The sequence below is a fragment of the Monodon monoceros genome, unplaced genomic scaffold, assembly GCF_005190385.1.
Source record: "Monodon monoceros isolate NGI ecotype Baffin Bay Population unplaced genomic scaffold, NGI_Narwhal_1 Super_Scaffold_13, whole genome shotgun sequence".
NCBI classification, from domain to species: domain Eukaryota; kingdom Metazoa; phylum Chordata; class Mammalia; order Artiodactyla; family Monodontidae; genus Monodon; species Monodon monoceros.
Genome location: NW_021703769.1, coordinates 22,190,762 through 22,205,202, shown reverse-complemented (window position 1 = coordinate 22,205,202; position 14,441 = coordinate 22,190,762). Strand labels below are relative to the sequence as shown.

The 14,441-nt window shown below is 52.5% G+C and overlaps 1 protein-coding gene across 3 annotated transcripts in view; it reads right to left on the bottom strand.

Moving 5' to 3' along the window:
* SOGA1 (suppressor of glucose, autophagy associated 1) overlaps positions 1 to 14,441 on the bottom strand; it is a 73,250-nt gene that overhangs the window by 40,704 nt on the left and 18,105 nt on the right. For all 3 annotated transcript variants that reach the window (XM_029219675.1, XM_029219676.1, XM_029219677.1), the window contains exons 2-3: positions 11,239 to 11,463; positions 4,370 to 4,528 (exon numbers count right to left, since the gene is read on the bottom strand). In XM_029219675.1, coding sequence (XP_029075508.1) covers positions 4,370 to 4,528; positions 11,239 to 11,463 — 384 coding nt within the window. The remainder of the gene's footprint in view (positions 1 to 4,369; positions 4,529 to 11,238; positions 11,464 to 14,441) is intronic.

Sequence of the window (14,441 nt, the reverse complement as noted above, 5' to 3'; positions counted from 1 at the left end):
TGTGGTACGCGGGCCTCTCACTGTTGTGGCCTATCCCGTTGCGGAGCACAGGCTCCGGACGCGCAGGCTCAGCAGCCATGGCTCACGGGCCCAGCCGCTCTGCGGCATGTGGGATCTTCCCTGACCGGGGCACGAACCCGTGTCCCCTGCATCGGCAGGCGTACTCTCAACCACTGCGCCACCAGGGAAGCCCAAGCCCCCCATTTTTAAAAAATTTATCATTTATTTATTTTGGCTGTGCTGGGTCTTAGTTGCGGCACGTGGGATCTTTAGTTGCAGCATGCGGACTCTGAGTTGCAGTATGCATGCGGGATCCAGTTTCCCGACCAGGGATCGAACCTGGGTCCCTTGCATTGGGAGCGTGGAGTCTTACCCACAGACCACTAGGGAAGTCCCCATATTCCCATTTTATAAAGGAACAAACTGAGCACTGGAGCAGTTACATGATTTGCCCAACACTACAGTTATTTGCAAATAAGTGGCAAAGCCAGGATTCAAACTCAGGCCCGTGTAACTCCAAGTTCGAGTTTGCCCTGCAGCACACAGGCCACGGCTAGGCTGCATCAGATGACGACGCCAGCAGAACTGAGATCTGAACCCAGGTGAACTGATACTATGGTGAGTGCCCTTCCTACCCCATGAGAGTGGGAATCAGGCCAAGAAGCCTGTGCCAGAGAAGGAAGTACTCGTTGGAGTGAGTGGCCTCTTCAGAGGTTCCGAAACACAGCTGGGTTCTAGGAAGGCCCCTGGATGGGGCAAGGAGGGCACGGGCATCGCCGTAAGAGTTAGTGTGGCTTTGGGAGATGGAGGGTCCTGGGTTAGGATTCCATCCTTGTCTTTCCCCTGTCCCATCTATATACAGCAAGTCCACGCTTTCACTGCTGAGGGCCTGGGTTCAATCCCTGGTCCCGCAAGCTGTGTGGCGCAGCCAAAAAAATAAATAAACAAAATAAAATAAAATGGGGACAAAATCACGATGTACCTTGGGAGGCTGCTGGCTACACAACGTGAAGACACACATAAAATGCTCAGTGTAGTGCCTGGTACAGAGCAAGCACTCAGACACAGCAGCTATGTTATAATAAATCCCATCAACACTGATATTGGCTTTCTGCCTAAAATAGAAAGACGGGGAATGATACTGGATTGGGGGTGGCGGTGGCTCGTGTTACGATTTTTGAGCTGCAGCCCAGCTGGCAACGGTGCCACTGCAGAACACAGCTGGGGCAGGCCACCCTCCCTTCTCTCTAGTGAAGAGCCATCTCCATAGCAACCACATCAGCTCAGGCCAGGGGCTCCTGTTCCCAGCCGGGTGACAGCATCGCCACAGCAACCTGTCAGGATGGCAAAGGCAGATCTCGATGATGGGACTGGAACAGCTCTGGCAGAAGAATTGCTAAGGGACCCTCGTCTCCATAGAAACCATATCAGGAAGGAGAGGGAGGAGAGAGGGCAATCAGCAAATAAACACAGGGCCACGCCTCCTTCCGCAGATCCTAAGACATCGAGGGGCACATCAGGGAGGGCTAGGCCAGCCTCACTGACATCGCCTTCAAGAGGAAGTGAACCAGTGTTTCCTGAGCACCAACTGTGTGCCAGGCACCACAAAGGGCTCTTTACATGCTTGACTTTATTTAAAAGTTCACTAATAATAACCACGCCCCCCCCAAAAAAAACCCTAAATACAGCAATCATAGAATAAAAAGCAAAAGCCATTGCCTACCATACTCCTACCATTTCTAATGCCTCAGTTCAGTGGGTTTTCCTCCAGACTTTCCTCCAGGCTATGCATTTGCACATATAGACACGTGCTTCAAAATCAGTTCGTTCTGTACGGCTTTCCAAAGTAATTAGTGGGATTGCACAATACGTGTGGTTCTATAGCTTTCTCTTCCCGCTTAACAATGTACCTTACAGATCTTTCCACATCAGTGCCTATGTATCTGCCTTTTTTCTTAAATCGTGGGAAAGTACACCTAATACAAAAAGTACACCATTTTAACCATTTTTTTCTTTTTTATGGCAGTAAAATATACATAACATAAGATCTGCTATTTTTAGCCATTTTCAAGGGTACGATCCAGTGGCATCATCACCATTCACCTCCAGAACTTCGTCATCATCCCAAACTGAAATGCTGTCCCTATGAAACAGCATCTCCCTGTACCCTCCTCCCTCCAGGCTCTGGTAACCTCTAACCTACTTTCTGTCTCTATGAATTCGACTACTCTCAGTAACTCATCTGAGTGGAATCATATAATACTTGTCCTGTTGTGTCTGGCTTATTTTACTGAGCACAGTGTCCTCGAGGTTCACCCACATTGTAGCCTGTTTCAGAATCACGTTCCCGCTTAAATTATACATACACTGTAGGTATATACTACATTTTTGTTTGTTCATTGATGGACATTTGGGTTGCTTACACCTTCTGGCTACCGTGAATAATGCTGCTATGAACATGAGGGTACAAATATCTGTTCGTGTCCCTGCTTTCAATTTTGCTATATACCCAGAAGTGGAATTGGCTTATTTGGAAATTCTGTTTAACTTTCTCAGGAACTGCTATACTACCTTATTCTTTTTAACTTCTTCACAGTGTTCTATGGTTACCCAATCTTATGAATGATCATGAACAACCTCATAAACTGGGTACTGTTATTATCCTGATGTCACAGATGAAGAAACTGAAACTTAGGGGAGGTGGCTTCAGGGTCTCAGCCCCATCTCAGCCAAGGAAAGGCTGGGTGAACTCAGGCAGGCTCTCCCTCTCTGGACCTCTGTTCCCTCTCCTTTACAATGGGAACAGGCTGACATCCGAGGCACCTTCTGAACCTGTCTCTCCTTTTCACTATCAAGGGTGGCAGCAATGAGATGTGTGAAGATGGTCCCCTGTTATTGGCCAGGCCATGGAGGGCAGGAGCCCTGGGCGGCCCTGAGTAGCAAACACCTCCCATCTCCACACCGAGAAGCCTTTGGCATGTCACACCAACACACCCAGTGGGGAGGGCAGCAGAAGGATTGTTATGGCCTCAGGGCTGTGGTGTCTGTCCTGGAATGCTGGCACGCCTGCCCTTGGGAAGGTGAGAACTGTGACCCGGAACAACGTTTGATCCTAGCATGCCTCATGAGCAGCCAGACAGCTGAGGCCCAGCTGTGCCTCTGGGGGCAGAAGGCACCGGGGCCGCCTGGGACACAGACCCCTGGATTCTGGAGGATTCCGGCCCTTAGGCATCACCTGGGCTGATGGTTTCCAATCTGCACAGCCCACTGGGCCCTACGTGACCTGGAGGACATCGCTCTCTCCCTCAGGGCTGTGTTTTCATCCATAAAACTGGTACAATCACAACCTCATCAGGCCTTTCTGAAAATCATGGAAAGTGTCTAGCATGGTGCTTAACATGCTGTACACCTAACACACAGCAGAAGGAAGAATGGGATGCCGGGTGGAAGGACTCTCATGACCAAAGACAGAGAAGCTGGTGCCTGGGGTCACACTCAAGAAGCATCTGGGGCTTCCCTGGTGGCGCAGTGGTTAAGAATCCGCCTGCCAATGCAGGGGACAAGGGTTCGAGCCCTGGTCTGGGAAGATCCCACATGCCGCGGAGCAACTAAGCCCGTGCGCCACAACTACTGAGCCTGCGCTCTAGAGCCCGCGAGCCACAACTACTGAAGCCCGTGCGCTCTAGAGCCCGTGCTCTTCAACAAGAGAAGCCACCGCAATGAAAAGCTCGCGCACTGCCATGAAGAGTAGCCCCCATTCGCCGCAACTAGAGAAAGTCCGAGTGCAGCAACGAAGACCCAACATAGCCAAAATAAATAAATTAAATAAATTTAAAAAAAAAAAAAAAGCATCTGTGTCCTGGAAATGTGTTGAGACACCAGCCAGAGGCTGCCCAGACCTGGCGGTGACTTTATACTGAGTGGCAATGCCAGGCAGTCCCTAAAGCATGTCCACAAAATCTATACCACTTAGTCCTTCCAATGATTTGAAGTATTACTATCCCATTTTATACATGAGGAAACTGAGGCACAGTCGGCTGGGTCCCCTGCTCAGCACTGTTGCATGTTTTCTCAGGCAATCCTCTCCCAGCTGTGGTCCTTTGATGGCGGCTGTCTCCTCTGTTAGCCTGTGGGCTCCTCGAGGACAGGAACCAGGTGTCTCTCACGCACCCCTGGGTCCTCAGTATCCAGCACACAGTGAACACAGTAGGTGCTCAGGGAGCGCGTGCTGGAGCAGTGAATGAATAGACAGCTCTGCCAGGGAGGCATAACTGTGCAGAGACAGAGGTTCAGAGACACGGGCTGGATGGGGTTGGCACATGCCTGCCCAGCCCAGGCCTGGCCCTGCCGGGGTAGATGGGGGCCTCACCTCTCTCGGCCGCTCCAGCTCTGCCTGCAGCACCTGCTTGGCCAGCTCGGTCTCAATGAGCCGCTGCCGAAGCTCCTCATTCTCCTCCTCCAGCCTCGCCCGTTTCTTCTCCACCGCCTCGAGCTCTTTATGCAGCCGCACGGAGATGTCCTTAGAGACCTGAGCAAAGGTGGGTGATGAGCAGGGCACCATCCTACCTCTACCACAGAGCAACCCCAGGGTAGGCAGGTACTCTCATCACCCCCACTTAGAGAAGAGGAAACTGAGGCACAGAGAGGTCAAGTAACTCACCAAGGGTCGCACAGCCAGGAAGTGGTAGAACCAAAACCCAAACCCAGGCACCCTGTGTTTCCTATGTCCACATCATAGTTCAGCTCCCAGAAAGCTATAGAGGCAGCGCCTGTTCTTAGCAATGCCTTTACTTTTATCTGAGCCTTTTGATGCTTCCAAAAGCCTCTCCTGTCCACCCTCTTGCCCAGTTCTCACCAGAGCTTAAGACAGGGCCAGAAGATCGTTTTATTTATTTTTTTAATTTCAATTTTATTTATTTATTTTTATACAGCAGGTTCTTATTAGTTATCTACTATATACAAATTAGTGTATATATGTCAGTCCCTATCTCCCAATTCATCCCACCACCACTACCCTCCAAGAAGATCATTTTAAAGAGAGGGGAAACCCAGAGCAAGATGGGCATCCCCAGAGACATCTGAACCCCATCTCTGCCAGTGACCAGCATACGTTCCTGGGCAAATTATTTCCCTACTCTGGGTCTTTCCTTTAACTACAAATGGGTGCAATAATGGCAGCACCAGCCTCACGGGCCGACAGGAGGACTGAACCAGCTATTGCACAAAGGCTTGGCTGAGTGCCTGCACAGTGAGCATTGGGTAAGTGCTGGCTGCTGCTGGGAGGCGCTGAGCCCAGAGCGGGCGTGACTTGCTGGGGGTCACAGTGTGACACAGACCATGAGGCCTATTTCCAGTTGTCTGGGATACAGAACATGCCCCCAGCGACAAAGGCTGGGCAGATGTCCAAGTCATCCCTACAGAAGGAGCTAATGGAGCTGCAAACTCCAATCCCGGTTCCAGGACTCTGCTGCAAGAGCACCCCGTTTCCTTGAGGACCCTTCTGTCCTGTCCCCTGCTGGCTGGGGTGAAAGGTAGGAAAGGGGGTCTCTTCTCTGGGGATGAGGAAGGCCCTTCTGAGCTGGTAAATCACAACTAGCCTCCATCCCCAAGTGGACTAAGTACTAGCATTTGTTGAATACCTGCTATGTGCCAGATTCATTCCTCTTCACCCCAACTATGCCCCCATTTTACTGGCAAGGAAACTGAGGCTCAGTGGGCAAATGACTTGCTCAGAGTCAAACAGAGCTAGTGTGGGCCAAGCTGGAGGGAGCTCAGGGGCTTTGGCTGAAGGGCCAGCGTGGCCCAGGCTCCACAAGGGGTGTAAGGGCTCTGCCAACAAGAGGTATGTATGGGGCAGACAGCCCAGTGCCTCGTGCCTGCCAGTCTCGGAAATGGCCATGGCACCTCCTCCCTGCCGGAAGGGAAGAGGGCCCTCCCTGGCTCTGCCTTCTGCGGGCCCAGGCCCAACTCGGCACGGACCCCTTGGCAGTGTGCAAGGCAGGCCAGGAAGAACAACGGCCAGAAAGGAAATCGAGCCCTGCCTCCCCCTCCTCCCTCCGTTGCCCACTGCCTCTCTCAGCCCCCTGAAGATCTCCTAGGACAGCTGGATGCTGGCCCACGAGGCTCCTCCCACAGTCTCTCTAGGCCACCAAACCCTCCTCATCCACAAAGTGGGGGGAGCAATCCCTCACTAGCAGAACGAGGACTTCGCAGGTGGGAAAACTAGATTCAAGCCTGATTCCAGCCCTCACTGGGTGTGAGATCCAGGACAGGTTATTTAACCATTTGAAGTCTCGGTTTCGTCATCAGTAAAAGGGTGTTGATATAGCCTAGTCACGAGGCCTGCTGTGAGGAATAAAAGACATAGCACTTGGAATACCACTACTGGGCATATACCCAGAGAAAACCATAATTCAAAAAGACACATGCATCCCAATGTTCATTGCAGCACTACTTACAATAGCCAGGTCATAGAAGCAACCTAAACGCCCATCGACAGGCGAATGGATAAAGAAGATGTGGTACGTATATTCAATGGAATATTACTCAGCCATAAAAAGGAATGAAATTGGGTCATTTGTAGAGATGTGGATGGATCTAGAGACTGTCATACAGAGTGAAGCAAGTCAGAAAGAGAAAAACAAATATCGTATATTAACGCGTATATGTGGAACCTAGAAAAATGGCACAGATGAACCGGTTTGCAGGGCAGAAATAGAGACACAGATGTAGAGAACAAATGTATGGACACCAGAGGGGAAAGCGGCGGGGGGTCGTGGTGGTGGTGGGATGAACTGGGAGATTGGGATTGACATGTATACACTGATGTGTATAAAATAGATAACTAATAAGTACCTGCTGTATAAAAAATAAATAAAATAAAATTCAGAAATTAAAAAAAAAAAAGACATAGTGCTTGGGCTGGTGGCTGGAACATAGCAGGTGCCCAAAAGTATGATTTTTAATGCACTGTCAAGACTACTGCTTCACCTCTGTGCACTGATTTTAATCCAGGTTGGCCCAACACCCCACAACCTCACTCTTGAGTTTAGTGTCCAGGTGTTCAGCCCCAGGTCCCAAGTTTTAGGCTGTTAGGTCACCCAGTGAGTCCCTGTCCTGACCAATACTCCATTCATTCATTCATTTATTCATTCATTCATCTGCTTAGCCCCTGGGGGCAGGAGTGGTGGAGCACAGAGGTCCAGGCCCCAGGCCATGCCGGGGCTCCTTCATATCTCTGTGTCCCGGTAGCAGCGCAGGGTCTGGCACACACTAAGTGCCTAATAAATGCTTGTTGGATGAACAAACAAATCCAAGACCCCAGCAAGCAAAAAGGGAGGGAAATGAAGGAGTGAATGACTGAAACATGGGGAGCTGCACATGCCCTAGCTTGGCTGGGGGTGCCCCCCACAACTGCCCACACCCCCAAATGTCCAGAGAGGGCTGTGTCCCTGACTGGGATGAGGGATCAGCTGCTGGGAGGAGCGGGGGCTCCTCTCCTAACTATGCTCCCACCTGGGCCAGCTCCTCTCCACCTGGGGTTCACTCCATCCCCACCATGGCCTTGACCTGGGCAGGTGACCCCCTCCCCACCAAGAAGTCATGATCCATGTGGATTCCTGGATCCTCTTGGGTTCATGAGTGACTCTATGGATTTCATCCCTTCCGTGAGTCCCCAGTTGCCTTCTGCCCCATCCTCCGTGGAACCCCCTTCTCCAACTGCTTTCTACCCCCAGGGGTGCTCTGTTAAGAAGGCCTAGCCCCAGGCAGCTTACAGAATTCCAGTGTGGACAAAAGAGCCCTTAATCTCAGATCCCCACAGAGCCCTGTGCCCCTGATGGAGGCCCACAGGAGCAAAGAGCATGCCTGCCTGGAGGGCAGGAGCCTGGTTGCCTGTGCCTCTCCCTTCCTCTCTCTGAGCCTCAGTGGTCCTGGGCCCCCTGGCTCTCCCAGGTAATCAGGCAGAATCAGCTGTCGCTCCCCGAGCACCCACCACGTGCCTTTCATCCCCTGGGAACGTGCTTTGAATATCATCCCCACTCTGAGGCTCAGAAAGAAACGGTCATTTGCCCAAGGCCACACAGCTAGGAAGCTACAGACCCAAGATCTGAAAGCAGGTGGGTCAACTCTGGAGTCTTGCTCTCAATCTGAGCCGCTGTTGGCCTGAAGCTTGAAGACACATTATATTAATATCAATAATAAGAGTATTAAAAATAAGTGCAACAGTAGGCTCACTGTGTCAGGGGCTCACGGGGCCCCACCTGCGTGTCTTATTTGATCTTCTCATGATCCTTCCAACCATCCCCAAGGTTGGGGGGCTGAGATACTACAGGAGGTGAAGCAGCTGCAGCTTCTGGAAACCAGGGCAAATCCCCAAAGCACAAACAAACGCTCTCAGCCATGAGGTCACTGTTACAGCGCTGGGGTCTGGCTCCTGCCAAATGCAACCAGCAGCCTCCAGGCCACAGCCACCTCGCTCATCGGCCCCTCGGCTCCTGGGCCTAAGGCATTAAGGGGTCTCTGTCACTCTGAATCCCCAGGGTGTGGGATAGGAACCGTCACTAAGGAGCACCCCCTGTCCAGGCAGCATCTGGGTCCTGTGTGGCGAAATCCTCCCAGGAACCCCGGGAGGGTGGGAATGTCACCCCCATTGTACAGATGAGAAAACTGAGGATCAAAGAGAGAAAGTAACCTGCTCAGGTCACCCAGGGATTAAACCCAAAGCCAGAACCTTTTCTCCAGCAACATCTATTTCTAAGAATTGTTTTACCGGTGTGTCCTCGGGCCTCCCACAAGAGTCCCTTCAGGTGGGAATTTTCATCCCTGATTCCTGGGACCTGAAGCCCTCCTACAGGATCCCAAGCCCTGAGGGTGGGGCCTGGGAATCTCCATGGTAAACAAACCTCCAGGCTATACTTATCTACCCAGGGAGGCAGAGATTCTGGCCCCCTTCTCCACCGTGGTCCAGCCATTTGTCCCACTAGTGCCTTTTAAGTTCTTCTCCTGAACAGTAACACGCCAAGCAACATCTGTTCATTTGCTGAGGGGGCATCCCGAGCCAGACTCCATGCTCAGCACGCTCTTTACTTGAGCTATTTCATTTTATCCTCACAAAAATCTCTACAGGTAGAGACTTGTTGCATCTCCATTTTCCACATGGGGAAACTGAGGCTCAGGGCTGTCAAGGAGCTTTCCCAAAGCCACACAGCAAGCAAGTGGTAGAGCAGGTCTCTGCCCCCCCACACCCCTGCCCTCCTCATGCTGAACAATGTTCCTGCTGAGCTTCTGTGGGTCCTGCCAGCTGTGAGAACCAGCAGACAGTGAGAGAGCCTGGGGGTGGGGGTGAGGGAGAGGGAGGGCCAAGGCCTGAGCTTTCTTTCATGACACCCTCACCAGTAATCTACCTGCTTGTTTAAACCAATGGGGCTGCAAAAGCCCTGAAGATTCAGCTGCTCTAAGCCCTCCTTTTAACAGAAGGGGAAACTGAGACTCCAAGAGGCGGCCTCACGCCTGTCTACTCTTGCTGGCACAGCAAGTCGGAGGGCCCCCGGGGACACCCTCCCAGGCAGCATCCAGCTCCCTCCACACTTGGGTCTCTCAAGCCCTCCCAGGCGATGCCAGGGAAGTCAGCGTTCTGAAAGCCTCCAAAAAATGCCCCAGAACATCCCCAGCACCTGGGACACAGAGAGGCGGCCAAAGCTGTCCAGCCCAGGCCAGTGTGGATGAGCTCAGCGCTCCAGCTGCAGGCGCAGGGAGAGGAGGGAGGGAAGGGGCCAAGCCAGTTGCTGATTGGCTAGTTCAAATCCCAACAGAAGGGGCCGCTCCCTTCCGCCCAGACTCCAGAGGGCATCCCCCCCTCCCCATTCTACACACACACACCAGCTGCTCTCAGCTCCTCCCACAGAGGCAAGCCAGCTAGTCTGCTCCCAGCTCCAGCCTTCCTCCACCCCTTCCTCATCTAAGGCTGACTTTTCGGTGTCTTCGCCCCAAAGCCCCAACTACCTGGACCCAAACTCAGATTCCTCTAAGCTTCCAGGGCTCTCTCTCACCCCACACCCTCTCGATCTGGTACCTGGAATTTGAATATTTGTATAACAATTTATCCCAAGAGCTGCCTTCTTAGGTACAGGTACACTTTGGCCTTGGAGATACAACCTTTCTGAGCTGTTTCCTCACTTGTACAGCAGACCTACAATTCCAATGTGACCACAGCACATGCAAGACAATGGGAGACGCAAAGGCCGGTGTGGATCTGGTGCTCACTCTTCACCTCCACTTACAGGGGCCCTCTTCCTTCAACATTCCTTCTTCCACCTCAGGCCTCACCTCAGAGGTCACCCCTGCAGGAAGACTCCACAGTCCCCCAGGCTGTGCCAGATGCCTCTACCCCCAGCTCCTACATCCCTGGATAACACTGGGCTGAGTTCTGAGAGCAGGGTGCTGGGCCAGGTCCCCTGGAGTTCTCAGCCCCCAGACCAGGGCTCATACAGACAGGCAGGGCAGACTTCTCTTCTGGAAGCCCCATCTGCCAGCCTCCAGGCCGTCCCTTTCCTGCTCTCTGAGGCCAAGATCAACAAGGTCAGGCGGCAAGCATGGGAGGCTGATACATCTGCGCTCTGCCAGCTACATGGAGGGTCACATGAACTTGGACAGGTACTTCCTTTCTCTGAGACTCACTTTCCTTATCCGGAAAATGAGAAGAAGAAGAAGAATTATTAGCTAACCTTTTCCAGTGCCTACAGTGACCTCTCACCTACCTGATCTCATTTGATCCTCACAGAACCCTGTGGGGCAGGGGCTGCCGTTACACGTGTTTTACAGATGAGGAAACTGAAACAGGTGACTTGCTCAAGATCATAAAATTAGGGCCTATTGGAGCCCAGATTTAAACCAGTCTTACTCAACTCCAGACCTTCACTACTCTCCATCAGCACAAGAAAGAAACCTCCATGGAACCATGCACGGATGACTTGGAGCCCAGCACCAGGTGTGTGGCTCGTACTCACACAGCAACTGCTGTTAGTAGGCATCATCTTATGATACCACTTTGGGACAACCGTGGTAGATGGCCTGTCAGTTCCTAGGGATCCCCATTTTACAGATGAAGACGCTGAGGCCCAAAGAGATGATGGAACTTGCCCAAGGACACATGAGGAGGGAGCTGACCTGGGCACTCGGGCTCATGGTCCGGCCCCCCAGAAAGGGCACCTGTGAGGGTCGGGAGGGCCCTGGGCTTACCTTGACGTCCTGCTCCAGGCCACGGATGAGCTCGCCGTCCACCTGGCCAGTCTGGGCAGCACGGAGGCTGCGGCGCTCAGCCTTGCGCAGCCGGTACTGCAGGATGCGACAGGTCTTGCTGGCCTGGTCCAGCTGCTGCCGCAGCTCCTGCAACTGGTACACATCCTCCTCCATATAGACGTCCCGCATCTCCAGCATCTCTGCCCGCAGCTCCTCAATCTCGTCCTGCAGAGGGAAGGAGAGGTCAGGTCGCTGGGCCCTATGGCAGTGGCCAGGGTACTTGAGTGCAGGGCACACTCGATGCTGTCCTAGGCACACCTCAGGGGGTCTGGGTGTGGCAGACTGCGTAATGGGTCCCCAAGATGCCCATGTCCTAATTCCCAGAATCTGTGAATATGTTACCTTACACGGCAAAGGGATTTTGCAAATGTGATTAAGTTAAGGATCTTGAGATTGGGAAATTTTGCTGGATTATCTGGGTGGGCCCAGTGTAATTACAAGCATCCGTATAAGAGGGAGGCAAGGGGCTCAGAGCGGGAGAAGGCGATGTGGCAGAGGTTGGGGTGATGTATGTTGAAGATGCAGAAAGGGCCATGAACCGGGGAATGCAGGCAGCCTCTAGAAGCAGGAAAGGGAACAGATTCTCCCCAGAGCCTTTACAGGGATGGAGCCCTGACAACACCTTGGCTTTCAGACTTCTGACCTCCAGAATTATAAGATAATAATCTGGGATTGGTTTTTTGTTTTTTTTTTTTTTGCTGTACGCGGGCCTCTCACTGTTGTGGCCTCTCCCGGTGCGGAGCACAGGCTCCGGACGCGCAGGCTCAGCGGCCATGGCTCACAGGCCCAGCCGCTCTGCGGCATGTGGGATCTTCCCGGACCGGGGCACGAACCCGTATCCCCTGTATCGGCGGGCGGACTCTCAACCACTGCGCCACCAGGGAAGCCCTGGGATTGTTTTAAGTCAAATTCGCAGTAACTTCTTATAGCAGCAATAGGGAAGTAATGCACTGGGGAAGCAGAAGAGGCTCATTCAACAAGCATTTATGAACACCAACTGTGTACCAGGCTCTGTGCAGGCACAGGGGGTGGGGAAGGAGAGTGGTGACCAAGACAAACGTGGCCCTTTCTGTATTGTCTGCATGGAGCCCCAAGTCTCATTGGCAAGACACACAGTAAACTGAAAGATAAAAAAACCCCTCAGATACTGTTAAGAGCTGGGAAGACAAAAAACCAAAAAAACAGAACCAAAACACCTGGGTAATATGAAAGAGTAATGGGGGAAGGTGCTATGTTAGAGGACAAGGTCGGGGAGGCCGCTTCTCAAGGGACATTTGAGCTGAGGCAAGAAGGAACAGCCATGCAGAGAGAGAGGCAGGGAGCAGTGTGTGCAAAGGCCCAGAGGCAGGAAAGAGCTCAGTGTGTCAAGATACAGCAAGGCAGCCAGGGTAGCTACAGGGGTCAGTTGAGGCTGGGGAAACTGACAGGGGTCAGCCATCCAGGGCCTTGAAGGGTTGAGTAAAGAATCTGAGTCTGGGTTTTAAGTGGAGGGGGTTGAGGGGGATGACCTCACTTCCTCAGGGCAGCTCCTGACCACCTCTGTCATCAACTCCCAGATGTCCTTCACTTCCCCTTTGTTATCATGGGTATATCAGCAATTCTTCATTTAAGAGTTTGTCTCCCAGAGAGACCGTGAGTGCCTGGGGGGCTTCCCCACGTCTACCTCACTCCCCGCTGTATGCCCTACACCCAGCACAGGGCCCAGCATCCTGCAGGCTCCCAACAAATACTGAGTGCATGGAGGCATGTCTTGTTATGTAAACAATCACAAAAAGACATACCAACGTGAAACAATCATTAGACACAAAGTGTAGGGGGATGAGTGGGGAGACCCAGGAGAAGAAATGGATGATTACTATGTCTAACAGCAGGTATGAAAGCTGAGCCACAAATGGAAATAATAATATCTGCCCTTAGTGTGATTGAACGGATTAAATAAAATTGTACACTAAAAAGAGAAACCGATGGGCTTCCCTGGTGGCACAGTGGTTGAGAGTCTGCAGGCCGATGCAGGGGACACGGGTTCGTGCCCCGGTCCAGGAAGATCCCACATGCCGCGGAGCGGCTGGGCCCGTGAGCCACGGCCGCTGAGCCTGCGCGTCCAGAGACTGTGCTCGGCAACGGGAGAGGCCACAACAGTGAGAGGCCCACGTACCGCAAAAGAAAAAAAAGAAAGAAAAAGAGAAACCGAGTCACAGGAGATGAATGACCTGCCAAAGGCATCCCAAAGGAGTCACAGAAAGCACCTAGAAATGGTGCTGATGGGAAAGCGGGGTGGGTCCAAGAAGCAAACAAACCAACCACTGTGGAGGCTCTGGAGAGGGACCACATCTGGAGAGCTGGGTTCACCAGCCCTCTGAGCCTCCCTTTCCCCAAAGAAAATGGGTGGCTCCCTACGGAGGAATGGCCTGTGGTTCCCAGCGCCCCTGAGACTGGATGGGTTGGCTTAATTCAGGGTTAGGAAGTGGCACCTTCAGGCTGGTTTTTAGTATGAAAGTTCATGGAGGTTTTTATATCCATCTGCACCCAGTTACTCCTGGGACTATTTCTCAAATGGTTCTGAACGCAGGAAAGGAAGACAGAGGGGGTGACAGGGTATCTGCTTCTCTCAACCACAACAGATACTGTCCCATTCCCACCAGCAACTGAAGGGTTTGATTCCCACCTGGCACCACAGCCTCGCTCCTAGTTGGGGGGGTGGGGGTGGTTCAGCAGCACCCCGCAAAGTGAATGATTCTGCCTACATCAAGCTGCAGAGGAATGGTCCCCTCATCAGGAACCCCACCTCTACCCCAATATATACAGACGCAGCCTCCCCCCCATGCCAAGCAGACAGAACTAAAAGTGGAGGAGGAGGAAGTGGGACAGTCAATGATCACACCAGTTAAAGGAATGAGGAAGTGAGGGGTCCACACGCATTTCAGCTGGCGAGATTAAGGGAGCATAAAGGAAACGGCACTAAGGAAGTGTGGGCCAGTTGGCTAAATCCAAGCTAAACCAGCCTCCAGATGGGCCTATGTCCAAATCCTCACCATACTATTTACAGAACATGTTGACAGGGAGGATTTGGGGGTCAGAGTGGACCCAAAGTGCAGGGTGAGCCAAAGGGAAGTGCAGGGGATACACAAGCTAATGATGCTGGG